General features: G+C 38.6%; 1 protein-coding gene across 2 annotated transcripts; it reads left to right on the forward strand.

Annotated features, from left to right (window-relative positions):
* Positions 1–280: 280 nt before the first annotated feature.
* On the forward strand, positions 281–16,589 carry LOC122061683 (phosphopantetheine adenylyltransferase-like). Of its 2 annotated transcripts, XM_042625098.1 has the most exons (8): positions 288–1,205; positions 1,295–1,359; positions 7,714–7,846; positions 7,956–8,027; positions 12,995–13,054; positions 14,484–14,578; positions 15,317–15,386; positions 16,059–16,589. In XM_042625098.1, exons 3-8 carry the CDS (start codon positions 7,715–7,717, stop codon positions 16,197–16,199), a joined length of 570 nt encoding a protein of 189 aa, XP_042481032.1. In that variant the 5' UTR covers positions 288–1,205; positions 1,295–1,359; position 7,714; the 3' UTR covers positions 16,200–16,589. The 2 variants fall into 2 exon arrangements, with proteins under 2 accessions (XP_042481033.1, XP_042481032.1); XM_042625099.1 differs by lacking the exon at positions 12,995–13,054 and having other exon boundaries at positions 281–1,205.
* The last annotated feature ends 1,311 nt before the right edge of the window (positions 16,590–17,900 follow it).

Below are 17,900 nucleotides of genomic sequence, written 5' to 3' on the forward strand. Positions count from 1 at the left end.
TTAATAATTTCTAGTCAGAGGTGTGGCTAAGGCCTGTTTGTTTGATGGGGTTTTCTTGGGATGGATTTATGGGGTCGGATTGTTGTACGATCTATTCCACCCCGTAAGATTTGAGGGCCTTTGGTAATATTGGGGTGGGATTTTGTTTAGACAACAAGAAAAAACTGTGCATTTCTTGTCGGCCAATGTGGTTGCCAATTTCTTTCTCCCACCCCACCCTTTTCGCCGATTTAGTGGGACTTTGATATAATGACGAAAGAAAACAATTGGAGATAGGTGAATGTGTTGATTGCATATTAACCACCCATCCAAGGAACCAGTGTTCCTAGCCGCTACTCGCACTCACCTTTGCTCAACCGCTACCCCGCCATTGCACTAACCCTCTGATCTCCACCCAACTTCTATCTTTTTTTCTTTTGGGTGAAAACCTAACTTCTATCTGAGAAACCAATTGCAAAATCGACGGAGTAATCTCATTGTCGTGAAGTGATGGTCTCACAAGTGCTCCGGCACCTCTTCATTGCCATAATTTTCTTCCTCACTTTTCTCTCCAACCTGTGTGCCCTCTTTAGTCCTCTCCCTCTGGAACTTTTCCCTCCAAAGAATCACCAAACGGCTATTTGAAATGGTAAAATAAAATTTTCCTTTGCTTGTGTATATCTGTCGCATATCCTACTATCCTATTCCCAAGGTCCCCGCTAAACAAACGGGGCCTAAAGGAATCTATGGTAATTTATGGGAAAAAGTCCCACTCCTACCATGTAGGGTACAGGTAGAAAGTTAGAAATAGAAGCCCTAATTCGAATTTTCTGGGTTTTGGGGGAGAGGTTTATTCGTTTTAGGGTTTAATTTCATGAAAGAGGGGGAGCTTCTTTTTCTTCTGCTAGGATGGATTTCTTTTCAGGTTTGAGAGGCTATGAGTTTTTCTTCAACTTCGTTTCCGATTTTAAACAAGGGAAAGTGAGAAAAGAAAGGTAAATCGGAGTTGATTTTTAAGGTTTCAGAGAGAGGACTCTTCGGTCTTGGTGGTTCTCAGGATGTTCTTTGTGATCCCAATTTGGGATTTGTATTTCTTAAAAGAAGGTCTTGAGGATTTGTAGTTTTCTCTTCACAGAGAAGAATCGAGTGGGTTGTATTTGACAGGGAGTGTTCCCTCTTTGAGATTGGTATTGGATTCTCTCCTGAAATCTATTTTAATAGCAGAGGTAAGTCACTCATCTCTCTTTCGCTGCCTGCTTCTATATCTTCATCGGTCGATTCAATATGATAATGGGTTTTTTTTTTTTTTTTTCAGAACTCTGTGGTGCTTAGAAGCTCGCGCTCCAACTTCAACTCCAACAATTGCCTGTTTAGTGAAAGGTATGAAATGTTGTACATAAGTAAGGACAAAATAGATCCTTGACTCACCTTCTCCCTCAATGCTCTAGTTATTCCATTAATTGTAGCAGCAACATCAGTGAACTTGGAAATTTGCTACAAAGAAATTTTGGGAGAAATACACTCCAAGATCTTATTGTATTATGAGTTTTCATGAACCTTACATTATCTCCATTAGTGCAATCTTTTATTGAGCTTATTTGAGTTGTCTGACACGGGTAAAGTTTAAATTTTTTTGGGGGGTCCATTTTTGAAGAATCCCTAGGGTCAGTCCTGGCATGGCCCATCCAATCAGGGCCAATCAGGGTGGGCTTGGGCTGGGGTTGGGTTGTGCACGACAAGGTTAGGCCTGAGTTTTTAGCATAGTTTTTAAGGCGGTAAGGCGACGGAGGCGTTTGAGGGTCTTTCGGAGCGCCTTAGATATAAGGTAGGCATAAAGCGTCGCCTTATCGACTAAAGCGTTCCTGTGTAATTTTTTTTTATAAAACCAATCTATTTGGCTCAAATCCTAGTTGAATCCTATTACTCATATGTTAAATAAATATTAAAGGATCATATTTATACCAATGTAAGATATTCATTAAGAAAACAAATCAATAAAGTGAATAAACTAAGTTCAACTTCATCAATCATCAATCATCAATCATAAATCATATTAACATATAATATAAATACATAATTATGAAATAAAATTATAAATATAAAGAAAAGAAGACATAAAAAATATAAGTATTTATTATACTTACCTTTATGATGCCAAAATGAGTGCCTAAGCCCTAAGGTCATTCACTATATTTCTATTCTTGTCAAAGAAGAATGAAGCTCATTGCTGTCGGAGCAAAATGATCGCCTGGATCAGTGGTTCTTCCTTATTCCTTGATTCCTTCTCAAAGCCCTTTCTTAAAACTCTTGACAAAATCCAAACCCTATTGATGAATCGTGTTTTTGTTTTGTTTGTTTTGGTTATTTTTGGTGGAGTAAAGTTGATCCCATACATCTCAAGTGATAACAAAACCATACATCTACCAATAAAAAATCTATATTTGGAATCTTCATCAAGTAATTTTAAAATATGTTTTTTAAAAAAAAAAAAAAAAAACCCCATCAGGTGCCACTTCACATAAGGTAGAGCACTGCTTTACCATCTCTAGACCGCATCAGCGCCAAGGCGCTACTAAGGCGTCGCCTTACCAACACCTTAAAAACTATGGTTTTTAGGCCTTGATTCAAGGTCGGGCTTAGGCCTAGCCAAGGAGACTCAGGTTTGGGCTAGTCTTAAAAAGCCCAGCCTTGTTGCAGCCCTAGTGAATAGCATTATGACATTTCCATTTGTGTGGTAAACTATTTTTGTTTTCATTTTCAATTATATCACAAGCTTTTCGTGGGATGCATCCTATTTCCGCTTCAGACCTGGATCCTTGATGCCCAAGGAGCCATCCGACGGCTGGGTGGACCTGGTAATGCATTTCTATATGTTGAGTGGAACGAGATCCTCTTTAAGTGTGCTAGCCTCTCCAGACCAAATTGGTTTGTTGGTGATGTAGATCCGAGTTCCAAGGACTGAAATCGGATCTCTTATGGGCCCACAAGAGAACAAATATTTCAAACTAGGTAAATCAGAGGCAATATTATAATTTCTAGTACAATATATGAGCTTTTAGAGAGAAATAATGGACTAAGGACTTAACAGGAATTAAACCAAAGAGAAGGATCACTTCTGGAAATAAAGATAGTAGTGGGGTTAAACAGAAATAAAATTCCAGAATGAAGGTTATTTATGAAAATATCAGATAATAGGGGTCTAAAAGTAAATAAGTAGTAATAAGGGTTTAAGTGTAAAAAAGGAAAGACTTAGCTTCTTCTTCCTCACGATAAACAGAACTAGGGTAACCCAGAAATTGATCCAGCTGCATGTCCAAGGTTCCAACTCTCACAAAAATCTGGGAACAAGGTTGTTTTCCCCAACTGTGGTGAATCCAAGCCTCCAATCTTCAAATGGAGGAGCTGAAATGTCAGCTACGCTACTGCAGTCAAGTCTGGCGCAAGTTGCAGAACTAGATCTGGTTTCGAGTCGATTCCTCGCAGCAGATCCAAGCTTTGGGGTTAATATTATAGGGTTTGAGTCACCTTCAAGGTAGCACCCTTTGACCTAAATCTCAGCCCAAACAGATCAAAGGTGAGGGAGTTCGATCAGCTTTAAGAGGGTTGTAACTACTACCCAGAACAGGGTATTCTCAGGTTTGGGAAGTAATCAACAAAGGAATAGGGAAAATATCAGAGAAAAGAAGAAGATAAGGAGGAAAGAAGAGAAGAGTTTATAGAGAGAACTTCAGAGAAAGAGAACAAGAAATAAGCAGCCCACGGCATCCATAATTTCAGTTTCATTCAATTCTGTCCTTTGTTGGGTACACTATTTAAAGACTGAAAATAAACATACTTTCCTAATTGAAACTGGAACAAATATTGCATCTAAACTAAGATAGAAATAAAATCTCTTCAAATAAAAATCTGCCATACTAATTCTAACTCTAAAAAGGAATCAAATCAAAGGGTATCTCAAGCCCAACACCCAATTGCATCAGCTCTCCCGGTCTTGAAAGAACTCAACTCCGTCGAGTTAGGTCGTGCTCCCAAGATACCCTTGCAATTCGCTCACCGATGAGGTGGCATGTATATCGAAGCAGATGACAAAACACAACTCCACGATGGGGAGAGTAGGCTGATGTGTCACTAGAGCAGGAGTCAGTTGACGACGTGGAATGTCTGATAATACGTGTGGCCTCATTAAGTAAATACGACCTCCTTACTTCACTTTGATGGTGTTTGGTGCGCCATCATAGAGAATGCCTGCATGTCGCTGCTAAGGTCATCCTAGAAGAATATCACAGTGCGCCAATGGGGTGACCAAACAGGTGACATAGTACTGTAACGGCCCAAACTGTAAGTGTACTCGAACAACTGCAGTGGCCTCTTCTCGAGCTGTGGGTCCAAAACCTTGCACGTGAATCTTATTGAAAAGCTGCTTCCGTGGAAGGTTGTGTGCTCGAACAAATTCAGCAAATATAAAATTTGCTTCTGTCCCAATATCAACAACTGCATGAACATCAGTAGGGTTGGAGCAGTGCATGAGAGTACCCTTCTGTCTAAAGAGAGGAGCCTTGTCAACTAGTCTGTTTGAAAATGATGAAAGATTTGCTGAATGAGCATCTACATCCTCATCACCATAGTCGAACATATCATCTTTCTCGAGGGGATAAGGATATAAAGTAGATTCATCCTCACTTTTCTCAATTGGTTGCTTCTTTACTGCATTCACAGAATGAGTCCTGCTGGGACACTTGTTGAAGTAGTGACCCTTCTCGCCACAACTATGGCATCTGATGTTCTTCAAGCCATCACTGTCCTTGTTGAACTCTGACATTTTTTTTTTTACTCTGCGAGCTTCGGGCTTCTTTTCCTCCATACGTGGTGGAGGCCTATAAACTGCAAAAGTCTTGAGCGTACCCTTCCAATAAATGGACTTCTCTTCAGCTGTCTTGGCATGAGCCGCTGCCACATCAACGGACCTGAAATCAGTGTTAGCCAACTCGAGTCGGATCTCAGTACTTAGCCCACTGATATATCGCATCACCCGTAGCTGGTCTGTTTCTTGAAGTTGACACATTGAAGACAGCTTGTGGAACTCAAGGGGTTAGGAATCCACTTCCTTGTTACCTTGTTGCAAGTTAAGCAGTTTATGGAACATTACCTTTTCATAATTAAGAGGAACAAATTTTTCAGTCAGAATCTGTTTCATAACCTCCCAATTGGTAACGAGTTCAAGTCTTCAGACAAACCTTGTATGCATACCCTGTATACTTGGTGAGGATGAGTTCACACTTTTTCTCGTCTGGAAGAGACTTATATGCAAAAATCTTCTCAAATTTAGTAAGCCAGTCAAGAAGTTCCTTAGGTCCCTTTTCACCATTGAACTCTGGAACCTCAACGTTGATGCCATAATCTCTATCAGAAAATTGTCGGGTAACATCTTGGGGTATAACAGGATCATGTTGCACTCGGTGAGGTGTATCTTCAATCCGTAGGGCATTACATTGAGGAGGTGGTGTAGATGGTCCTTCATCGACTCACGTTTTAGACTTTTGCATAAAGGCAAAAATCTTAGTGAGGGCATCTTGAGTCTCGTCTATGAACTTGTCATATTTTGCTTCATTCTTCTCAACCTTGGCATTAGTTTTCTTTTGGTTCTCAAGTACCTCACGATACAACTTGTGCAACTCTAGCATTAGTGATGTGACCTGTCAAGGTTAGAAAAGTGCAGGAAACCTGGCTTTGATACCACTTGATGCGGATCCGAGTTTCAAGGACTGAAATCGGATCGCTTATGGGCCCACAAGAGAACAAATATTTCAATCTAGGCAAACCAGGGCAATATTGTAATTTCTGGTATAATTTAGGAGCTTTTAGAGAGAAATAATGGACTAAGGACTTAACAGGAATTAAACCAAAGAGAAGGATCAATTCTGGAAATAAAGATACTGGTGGGGTTAAACAGAAATAAAATTCCAGAATGAAGGTTATTTATGAAAATATCAGATAATAAGGGGTCTAAAAGTAAATAATCAGCAATAAGGGTTTAAGTGTAAAAAAGGAAAGACTTAGCTTCTTCCTTACGATAAACAGAACTAGGGTAACCCAGAAATCGATCCATGTCCAAGGTTCCAACCCTCACAAATTTGGGAACAAGGTCGTTTTCCCCAATCGTGGTGAATCCAAGCCTCTAATCTTCAAATGGAGGAGCTGAGACGTCAACTACACTGCTGCAGTCAAGTTTGGCACGAGTTGCAGAACTAGATCTGGTATCAAGTCGATTCCTCGCAACAGATCCAAGCTTTGGGGTTAATATTATAGGGTTTGAGTCGCCTTCAAGGTAGCACCCTTCGACCCAAATCTCAGCCCAAACAGATCAAAGGAGAGGGAGTTCGATCAGCTTCAAGAGGGCTGTAACTACCGCCCAGAACAGGGTATTCTCAGGTTTGGGAAGTAATGAGCAAAGGAATAGGGAAAATATCAGAGAAAAGAAGAAGATAAGAAGGAAAGAAGAGAAGAATTCAGAGAGAGAATTTCATAGAAGGAGAACAAGAAATAAGCAGCCCACGACAGCCATAATTTCATCCAAAATCTAATTTCAGTTTCATTCAATTCTGTCATCTGTTGGGTACACTATTTAAAGACTGAAAATAAACCTACTTTCCTAATTGAAACTGGAACAAATATTGCATCTAAATTAAGATAGAAATAAAATCTCTTCAAATAAAAATCTGCTATACTAATTCTAACTCTAAAAAGGAAAGAAAAATGAATCAAATCAAAGGCTATCTCAAGCCCAACGCCCAACTGCATCAGTTGGGAGGCAAATGGGGGGCATGCCCATTGCAGCTGTCCGATGCACGCTGGAGGGGACTGGAGAGAATCCGGGTCCATGTCCAAGGCCTCCTCCTAGGTGAAAAGACATCTCTACTCTTTGTCTTGGGGAGGAGAAAGAGAGACACATGGAGCGTATAGACCACACTTTCGGACAAAAAAACATTTCTCAATTAATTATTAGGTAGGTCTGATTTAGATATAAAACCATGCAATTAATGATTTTTGTTAAATAGAGCATAAACAAAAATAAAAATGATACCAAAGAGAAGATTTAGTGCGTTACCTCAATATGATAGTTATACTCACCAAAAAGGAAAAAAATAAATGTGATAGTTTTATAGTCGTTTCCCAGGTTCATTTTCAGGTGCATATGTGCAAGCATAAGCATTTAAGGTAGAGAATCTCTCTCCAGCCACAATCAGTGGGGTAGCAGGTAGTGTCAGAGTTTCAATCTTCAACTTCCCTGGTAATTCAGGTTAACCTAATCATATTTCTCTTTCTTGCAAGTGGGACTTGGGAGTGGAACAGCTGTCTTGAAATTGCAGTATTTTGATTAGTTTTTAACTTTCAACTGTGATACTTTTGCAGCGAAACCATGGGAAGAAATTGACATATGACACCTTCTTGGCTATTGGTTGATGCTTATTTGTCTTCTTAGTGAACCCATTTCAAATCATTACTAGGTTCAATGCCTTCTGTATATAATTCGACCATCTCTAGATTAAGAGAAATTAGGTGTTGAGATTCTTAAGAAGCTCGCCGAATCCATGGGGGAACTTTAAGATCAACTCATCTCTGCTTTGATTTTAAATTCATGGCTTTTTTGGCTTAATTTCTTTTGATTAATCTGTGAAACCCTTACAATTTATTTTCTCTCCTGCCCTATTTTTCTTTCGTTTTTGGTCTATGCAGAATGGGAAGTAATGAATTGGTCTCTGATTTAGAGAAAGCTTTTGAGAATAGATTGGTTCGTGAACCCTACGGTTCTGTTGTTCTTGGAGGAACCTTTGATCGTTTACATGATGGTCATCGTCTTCTTCTGAAGGTTTTAGTTCCTACCCTTGATTCCCAATATATCATCTCCTCTATAAATTCTGTCTATTTGGACCAAATCTTTGTGGCTATTGTTAAAAACATGAAGTGATTTTTATTAGGCAGCGGCGGAGTTTGCCAGGGATCGGGTGGTTGTGGGGGTTTGTGATGGACCAATGCTGGCTGACAAAGAGGTTTGTTTTGTTTATTAAATCTTTATGATTATGTCATTTATTCAAATGTTTTTGCACACTTTCTTGGATGATGAGTGTTTGAGATTTAAAAGTAACCGCAAGTGTACGGATCAGTGTAGCTAATGGGTCAAACACAAGGAGAGCAGCCACTTTATTTTAGGCTTCTTCTAGTAATGCGAAAGTGCACAGATTAATTATGGTGATCTACTTCTAGCTACCATCCTTAACAAATGCATCTAAAAACATCCTAACCAACACATCTAGGAATTTAAAAACTTCAAACCATAGATAAAAAGTAAATAATTGAAAGTAAAAGTGCTGAAATAAAAGGCAATGAAGTAAAGGGTTGAGATAAAGTAAGTAAAGTAATAAAGTGAAGGGAAAAGAAAGTGTTGAAACTAAAAGAACTGAAATTAAAAGAGAAGAAAGTTAGAGAAAGGCACACAAGTAGGTTTCTCTGCTTAGCTAGAGGGGTGTACCGCAAATAATGCAAGTTTCCCTACTTGACTAGAGAGTAACTCTTACAAGGGCTTCACTACTTATCTTTAGGGAAAAGGATAACTGAAAGTAAAAACTTAAATAAAAGGATGATTCTATGGCTAGGAGGGGTAAAGCCAATGCATCGGCTTTCCATGAACCTTAGGGGAAAGGGAAAACAATAAAGTAAAACTGAAATTAAAAGCCTAAGTTAAGAATGAATGGGTAGCAAGAAGGAATGAGAGGGGGGTGAGAAGACTTATGAAGAAGCCTATCGATTTGAACTTCAATACTTGAACTTGAAAAATTGGTTGAGATTTGAAATACTACCAGCCCTAAAAACCAGAATTTGAATAATTGAAATCTGAAATTGCTAGGCCTGGAGAAGACAAATCTGAACTTGAAAAGAGATGCTCCACACTTGGTTCTTATCACTTAGAACTAAGCCTAGAACTAGAAATTAAACTTACAACTTCAATTGCATAAAGCAATAAAAATAAAAACTTGCATTAACAAAGAGAAAGACTTGCATTGATTAAAAAAAAAAAAAATTACAAAAGTGTTAAAAGCAAAAGCAAAGAAGAACTAAAACTAGAACTAGAGCTAAAGAAGAAAAGAGGAAGAGAGAAAACCCTAAAAAGAAAAGTGCGCCCTCCTTCTTTGGTCGACTCTCTTATATAGGGAATGGGGAGGTAGTCCAACGATTTTAGTTTCCTAGTTTAGGGGATTTTTTTGAGATTCTCGTTGATGAGGTGGAAAATAGGAGAGAAAAGAGAAAAGAGAGAAAATAAGGGAAAGAACAAGAGAACGTCCAAGTGTGGGCCCCTTTTGGATCGTTTTTTATGAGGTGGAGGTAGGAGAATGGAGGAAAAAAAAAAAAAGAAGAGAAAGTAGGGGAGAAAAGGAAAGAGAAGGATTTGGTTTGGATTGAGAGATAAAATTGGAAAGATTCTCTTTTTTTTTTCTCTTTTCTTTCCTTCAAACTTGCGCACAACCTCACTTGGCTGAATTTCCTTTCTTGCTTTGACCTATTTGGACAATCTTCTAATGGTTTGAAATTTTCGTCTATGCCCCTTGTCTTTAAGTGGAAATTAGGAGAGAGAATCTTCACAAAATCTCCAAAAAAGAGAAAATCGCCCGAGGGAAAGGAGAGAGTGTAGTGCCCAAGTTTGTGGGTCCTTCCATCTTTGTTAACTTGTGAAATATTCTCTTATACCCCTGGGACAACTGCAGACGGGCTGGGCCTGCATCTCGGTTCTGTTCTGGTCCATTATTCTTTTTGTGACCTGATGTGGTAAAAATTGACCTGGTGATCTTCCCTGCAGTTCCTGATGCTCCAACCGACCTGCACAGAAGAGAAGACAGGGGAGAGCCTGGCTGACCCGACAGGGGACTCTCCGATGCCTAAGTCAGATCTTTCCACAGCAGATGCTCAAGAGATCTTTTCCAGTTAAGGAAGTGATTGATCCCCTATGATGGAGGCTTACCTTGGTATTTATAGGCTGCTGATGGAAAGAGAAAGAGGGGCATTTGTGGAGTCCTGTTTAGGCGTAGAGTCCTTGAGGGGAGTGGTTCTGTGATTCTGGGAATATTCCAGGTTCCAAGGCATGTTCTGGGAATATTCCCCATTGATCTCGGAGGTGCAAGTCGTGAGAGGGGTGGACGCCTCTGATGATGTGTAGTCGATAGTCCTATCCCCGTGATCAGGGATCACGTCCCTTGAATATAGGAGTGGATGTGTGCACGTTTTTGGGTGCTTTATTTGGTTGTGCCGAGCCGAGGTGATAGGTCAGCCGAGTCGAGGTGACTGGTTGGCATGAGAAGAGGCCGAGGTGGCTGCTCAGCATGAGGAGAGGCTGAGGTGTCTGCTTGGCATGGGGAGAGGCCGAGGTGGTAACACGACTTGATGGATGGCCGAGGTGGCAACACGGCCTGATGGATAGCCGAGGTGCAACATTGGTTAGGACGATCCCTGCCCGTGCCGTGGTTGGGAAGAAATACCCTCATCATGACCTAAAAAGAATAATCACTTGTACAGGTGCCAAAATGAATGTGTACTTTTAATGCAAGACGTCCATCTAGCTCAGAATTTCGTCCTCTCCGTAGTCATAAAAAGAAATAGGACCACTTTACATATAAAATTGGAGCTACCTTGGGTTTTTCTGTTTTTTTGTAGATTTGTATTTTAAAGGCCTTGGGGACTATCAAGCGCCATATCTCCAATTTTACATGTAAAGAGGTCCTGTTTACACATTCATTTTTTGCTTTTTGTGAGCTCACCGGCAGGGATACGGGGTTGCTCAATTCCTGAGGTATTGCTACAGGGCAAAACCTATATTTACCATACTGTAAGGCTTGGCAACCTTCACTGATACAACTATTATTGCAATTTCTTCTCAGAAATTCAATTAGTGATGAAAGAAAAAGAAAACAAAGCACTCCGATTTACCAAGAGAAAGCAAAAAATAATATGGAACTGTCTCCCCCGGCAATGACGCCAAAAACTTGTTTGAGACTTAAAAGTAACCGCAAGCGTACGGATTAGTGTAGCTAACAGGTCTAACACAATGAGAGCAGCCACTTTAGTTTAGGCTTTTCTCTAGTGATGTGAAAGTGCATAGATTAATTATGGTGATCTACTTTTAATTACCGCCCTAAACAAATGTATCTAAAAAAGTCTTAACCAACACATCTAGGAATTTAAATACTTTAAATCACACAAATAAAAAGTAAATAACTGAAAGTAAATGTGCTGAAATAAAGTAAAGAGAAACTAAAAGTGCTGAAATTGAAAGGGAAGAAAGTTAGAGAAAGGCACACAAGTAGGTTTCTCTACTTAGCCCGAGGGGTGCACCGCAACTAATGCAAGCTTCCCTAGTTGACTAGAGAGTAACTCTTACAAGGGCTTCACTACTTATCTTTAGGGAAAAGGATAACTGAAAGTAAAGAACTGAAAGTAAAAACTGAAATAAAAGGATGATTCTATGGCTAGGAGGGGCAGAGCCAATGCATCGGCTAGCCATGAACCTTGGGGGAAAGGGAAAACAATAAAGTAAATCCGAAATTAAAAGCCTAAGTTAAGAATGAATGGGTAGCAAGAAGAAGGAATGAGAGGGGGATAAGAAGACTTATGAAGAAGCCTACCGACTATAACTTCAATACTTGAACTTGAAAAATTGGTTGAGATTTGAAATGCTACCTACCCTAAAAACCAGATTTGGAATAATTGAAATATGAAATTGCTAGGCCTAGAGAAGGCAAATCTAAACTTGAAAAGAGATGCTCCATACTTGGTTCTTGTCACTTAGAACTAAGTCTAGAACTAGAAATTAAACTTACAACTTCAATTGCATAAAACAATAAAAATAAAACTTGCATTAACAAAGAGAAAGACTTGCATTAATAAAAAAAAAAAGAATTACAAAAGTGTTCAAAGCAAAAGCAAAGAAGAACTAAAACTAGAACTAGAGCATATGAAACCTAGAGAAGAAAAGAGGAAGAGAGAAAACCCTAAAAAGAAAAGTGCACCCTCCCTCTTTGGTCGACTCTTTTATATAGGGAATGAGGAGGTAGTTCAATGATTTTAGTTTCCTAGTTTAGGGGATTTTTTTGAGATTTTTGTTGATGAGGTGGAAAATAGGAGAGAAAAGAGAAAAGAGAAAAGAGAAAAAAAAGGGGAAAGAATAAGAGAACGTCCAAGTGTTGGCCCCTTTTGGATAATTTGTGATAAGGTGGAGGTAGGAGAATGGAGAAAAAAAAAAAAAGAGAAATTAGGGGAGAAAAAGAAAGAAAAGGATTTGGCTGGTGGGTTTCCTATTTGGTTTGGATTGAGAGATAAAATAGGAAAGATTCTCTTTTCTTTTCTTCAAACTTGCGCACAACCTAACTTAGCCCGAATTTCCTTCTTTGCTTTGACCGATTTGAACAATCTTCTAATTGATTTGGAATTTTCTTCTATGCCCTTTGTCTTTAAGTGGACATTAGGAGAGAGAAAATCTTCACAAAATCTCCAAAAAAGAGAAAATCACCCAAGGGGAAGGAGAGAGAGTGTAGTGCCCAAGTGTGTGGGTTCCTCCATCTTTGTTGACTTTTGGAATATTCTCTTATGTCCCTGGGACAACTGCAGACGGGCTGGGCCTGCATCTCGGTTATGTTATGGTCCATTATTCTTTTTGTGACCCGAAAAGAATAATTACGTGTACATGTCCCAAAATGAATGTGTACTTTTAATGCAACATGTCCATCTTGCTAGAATTTCGCCCTCTTTGTAGCCATGAAAAGAAACGGGACCTCTTTATGTTTAAAATTGGAGATATGTCGCCCGATAGTCCCTAAGGCCTTTAAAATACAAATCTGCAAAAAGATAGAAAAACTCAAGGTAGTTCCATTCTATATATGTAAAAATGCATGCTTTACTACCTAAGATTTCACACATAACTATGCTCATCAATAATCAATAAGTAGTTTAAATGGATGATTTGTTTTCTCAGTTGGCATACCTAATTGAGCCCATCGAGATGAGGATGAAAGCTGTTGAGTATTTCATCAAGGTAAGATAGAAAAATCTTTATCATTGCATTTTCTAGTTTTCTGCATCATTATGAGGTTTTATTGTATACGTTGTTTAAAGTCATTAATCTTCTTGTTACCTCTCAATTATGTCAAAAAATAAAATTTTGCAAGAAATCAGATTGGTCAAAAGGTTTAGGAAACTTAAAACTGAAAATTTCTTCGCATCGCACAATTTTGTTTAGATATAGGGAATGTCAGGACTCAGGATGACTTTTGGTTAATTCATCCTGTAACTAGTCCTCCACTTTCTTGGTGGATAATAACAATTATAGTGCACTCCACCAATTGAAAACACAGGCTATGACTCGGGAAGGGGATTAGTAGGCCCAATGTGACAAAAAGCCCTCTGCAGCTTCTTTATCTAAGCCATCGCTGATGCATTACTTGATCTCAGAATCCATTTTGAACAAGATGTGTTGGGCGATCAGGCTCCACCTTTGCAAAATGAGACTATGAAGATTATAGTTGTCTAGGTGCCCCTTGCTGGACAACACCTTGGGGTTTTTAGGCACCGCCTAAGCACCTTTTTGGTGTCGTTTAGTTGTCCAGGCCCCTACTCCGTATGGGATCGCCTAGTCACCTAGACAACTATGACAAAGATTCAAGGACCCTAAACGAACTTGAAACTACACTGTATCACTCAAATATCCCCTAATAATCTGTACATCTGTATATTTTTGCAGCAATTTCAAGCCATATAATTATATATCTAAGTTCTGCCTCTATATAATCACTTTTGGCAATTGTGACAGCATATAATATCAAGATCTTTCTAGGAAGGTATAATCACAAAATCACTTCATTCCATTTAATGCCCTTTTTTAGCTAATTCGGAAGGTATTGTCATACGTCACTTGAAACTTTAATTTTTCTGAATTATTTAGGTATATCTGTCACGGCATTTATGCGACCTAATGCGTTGGGGGGCCTAGACAAAAGGCGACACCATTAGTTGACCACAGCAACTAAGGCTCCTGGATGCCTGGGCAACACCTTAACAACTATGTTTTTGAGGCAAGGGTTCTCTGAGCCGCCAGGGTACCCTATGGCCCTTCACAATGATTTTTACATTCATTTTTATTAAGAGAGAGAGAATGAATATTAAAATCTGAGTGCCCCAACAATTCAGGGATACTTTGCCCACTGTTTTATTATAGACTGTTGCATGTTATGGTAGTTATGCTATCCATCAACATCATTCCTTAAATTGATTAGTTATAGATATTATAAATGTTTATTTCACTTCTGCTTAAACTAATTTGGTATATAGAACCAATGGTTAGGCTTTTTATGAACTCTACAAAAGTAGACACCTCTTATACAAATGGAAAGATGATATTGTTATAAAAACATATCTGATGTATTCTTGTTACCTGGATAAATGCTTACCTTTGGACTTGATTGCAGTCCATTAAACCAGGATTGAATGTGAAAACGGAAGCTATAGTGGAACCTTATGGCCTATCAATTGTTGATGACAACTTGGATGCTATTATTGTCAGGTACATTTAATATGTCCATGGCATAATGATGTAATTGTATTTTCTCTTTATAGGTTGATGATTCATTCACTTTATCATACTTGAATTTCATTATTTAAATTTGAAGCATGATTTTATTGCATTGTCCACTTGCTTATATTAATAACCATTAAATGCTAATGAGTATGTTAAAAATTATGAAACAGTGTGGATAAATTAAACAAAATACACGCATTAGACTTTGAAAGTTCAGCCTAAACTTGTACATCTTGTAGAGATTGAGAAGACATACTTCTGTGGATACAGGCATGCATTCAACTTGTGTGTTTGTTTCTCTGGATTTACTGTGTCAGATTGATGCTAATTTAAACATGATGTGGTCTCAGCACGGCCTTGAAAAGACCGTTCGCTGACCCTTTCCATGTGATTGGCTGATTGCACATGTTCCATTTCTATAATATACTAATATTTGCAATTGACTACGGTTATATGGAAGTAGTACTCATTTGTGTATTCATCTTATACTGACTTGGACAATCCTGCCTGACTACACTAGAAGTTAAATGAGATGATCTGGATTGCCTTTCCTGAGGCTATGGTCCCTTGAAAAGTTGAGCTGTTTTGTGTTCACTGGTGATATATGCTTGATGGTATATAAAAGGGATTAGGTTTCTTCTTAAATATTTATGCCCTTACCAGTTAATTTACAGTTTTGAATTTTCTCCATACACTTTATTTGTCAGTGTTCTGTTCTTCCAGCAAAGAAACTTGGGCTGGAGGAATCTCTGTTAACAAGCGAAGAGCTGAGAAAGGTCTGCCACAATTGAAGGTTAGTTTTGGAGCTCTCTCTCTCTCTCTCTCTCTCTCTCACACACACACACACACACAATCATTTTTGAATGAATAAATAGAACACTAAATTTAATGGGTATATTATGATCATATCCTTGTGGTTACCTTATATACATTGGAAAATGTTATATTTCATGCCTTTTTGTGCCTTTCAACCTTGCTTATACTGAAACTTCCACTTTCCAAGATGGTGTCTTATTTCAAAGTGGGGGTGCAATTCTGCGCAGGATAAGAGAAAATTAATTAGGATGTGTAAGATTATGCAAATGTTTTAGAAATTTGATCCCAACATCTTTCAATGTCAATGTGGATCAGAAATTGGTTGACGTGGTCCCTCTATTTCTTTTGGATACGCTCACAGATTGAGGAAGCAAGACCTTTGTCTGAAGAAAAGAAAAAGAGAGAAACTGGTTTCGACTATTGTTTACTGCATCGTTCACACCATATTTTACCTTGTCTTGGACAAGCTTTCACTTTTTATATAATATTCTCATTTTGAAGCAGGACAGTAGTTGTGTCCCATGCATGATTTTAACTTAACAGGCTAGCTCATCTAATTCCCATGGAATTCCTATAGTCTATATGAAGTTAGAATTTAATGGACTTGGATCTCCCTCACTTCCATTGGTTTTTTCTTTTTCACAACCAGATTGAGGTAGTGGATCTTTTACCTGAAGAAAATAGTGGTGAAAAACTAAGTTCGACTGCTTTGAGGAGACTTGATGCTGAGAAATCCAAGTTGCAGACCAACATGGTGCACGGTCAGGGAGAATCAATGACAAACAGATAAACCCGATCTATGTTGAAGCGGAAAGAGAAGCTAGGGGCGGCAGGGTGGTGAGAAGCATGCTGAATCACTTAAGCTCCTTAATACTGACTATAATAAACAGGAAGTTCTGTTGGCTGCTTCTAATAGGATGGAGTTTGGGAGGAGCAACAGAAGTATTTACAGAATATGTTATGCCATTACTGCAACAGGGCAAAGATGATGGTCGCAGGGTACTGAATGATTATTCAGAAATATGTTCCACGTAAGTTATCTTTTGTTTGAGATTGAATTTACAATATATTGGTGTTCCTTCTTTTTATTATTTTCTTTGTGACCTTTCAAAAATACATGAAAGAATGTACTTGCAATATACGCCAGAAGCATTTGGATAAAAGAAATTATAGTAACTCATTTTCTGTGCCCCCCTCCTCCTCCTCCTCCTCCTCATTGTATAATTAACAAACAAATTGTACTAGAGGATGAGCATAATAGTCAATGCATGGTATACAACAGCAGCCACAATAAAGGCTATGTTTGGTATGCGTTCTTAGAACGTGTTCAGAAGGTAGAATGTGTTCTAGAACATCAAGAACACAGTATGTTATACATTCTCGTACTAGAATCTTGGAATGTTCTCGATAATGGACCTTATTCTGGAATGGAAAAAAAAAAAAATACATTCCATGTTTTTGTTCTTGACTGTTTTCATGTTGTTGAGACTTCAGAGCTCTCTCTCAACTAAGGCTACGGTCTTCACTAGAGAAGACATTCAGGGAGATATTGCAGAGGATCTGTACATGGGGTTTAGATGGGTATGAGAAATCCAAGTTCTTAAGCTACAAAACATCCATATTCAAGTCCTGACGAGGTAAGCATTCCTCATGATAAAAAAGCTAAAGTGCTCTTTTCAATAGTCCAGAGCATCCTCCATGTAGCCGACGAAGGAGGACCAGCAGTAACGAAGACGTCCTGCGATATCGATGGCTTTAATGAACTTTGATCTTTTCGACGGTTTCGCTTGGATTTATTCCCCCTCTTGTCTGAAAACTAGCTCTAGAAGATCATTTTTGGCCAATGTAGCTTGGTTTGTGCTCGTCTCAGTCAGTTCTCGGCGAGCAGGCGATGATCAAAGTCTGCCATTGTCAAGTCCTCAAAAGAGTCTTGATTTTTTTTGAGTTACAGATTCGGGCCTTCGATGAAGTGGTTGACTAAAGAACAGGCGGGAAGCAAAAATAATTATGCCATAAGATATTTTGAAATTGTTCAGTGAACAAAAGCGCTCACTTGCGAAAGCCCTCAATCATTCATAGGCATTTTTATAGGTGCTGACAACACCATTCCACCAAGTCTGTCTATCTCATCACCTTCATGTTCTTGATAGTCCTATTAATTTTAAGTTCCAATTTCAAACTTTGAGGATGGATAATAGGCAAGGCACAAGGTCCAGATAAGGTCTCAATAGAAGTGTGAAAGAGCTTAAGAATATGTGGTTTATCTTGGTTAATCAAGTTGTTTTAATAAGATTATAAGCAAAAAGAAATTTTAGATGAATAGAAGAGAAGTATTGTTCTGATTTATAAAAATAAATATGACATTCGGAGCTGTAATAATTATAGAAAGTAACTCTTCCATTCACAGACAAACATGGTCAATGCAATGTATTGACATATAGCCCACGTGGCATCGACCATTATTAAACCAAAATGCACAATATTTTACTAC

Source organism: Macadamia integrifolia, chromosome 14 (assembly GCF_013358625.1).
Source record: "Macadamia integrifolia cultivar HAES 741 chromosome 14, SCU_Mint_v3, whole genome shotgun sequence".
In the NCBI taxonomy this organism is placed as follows: Eukaryota; Viridiplantae; Streptophyta; class Magnoliopsida; order Proteales; family Proteaceae; genus Macadamia; species Macadamia integrifolia.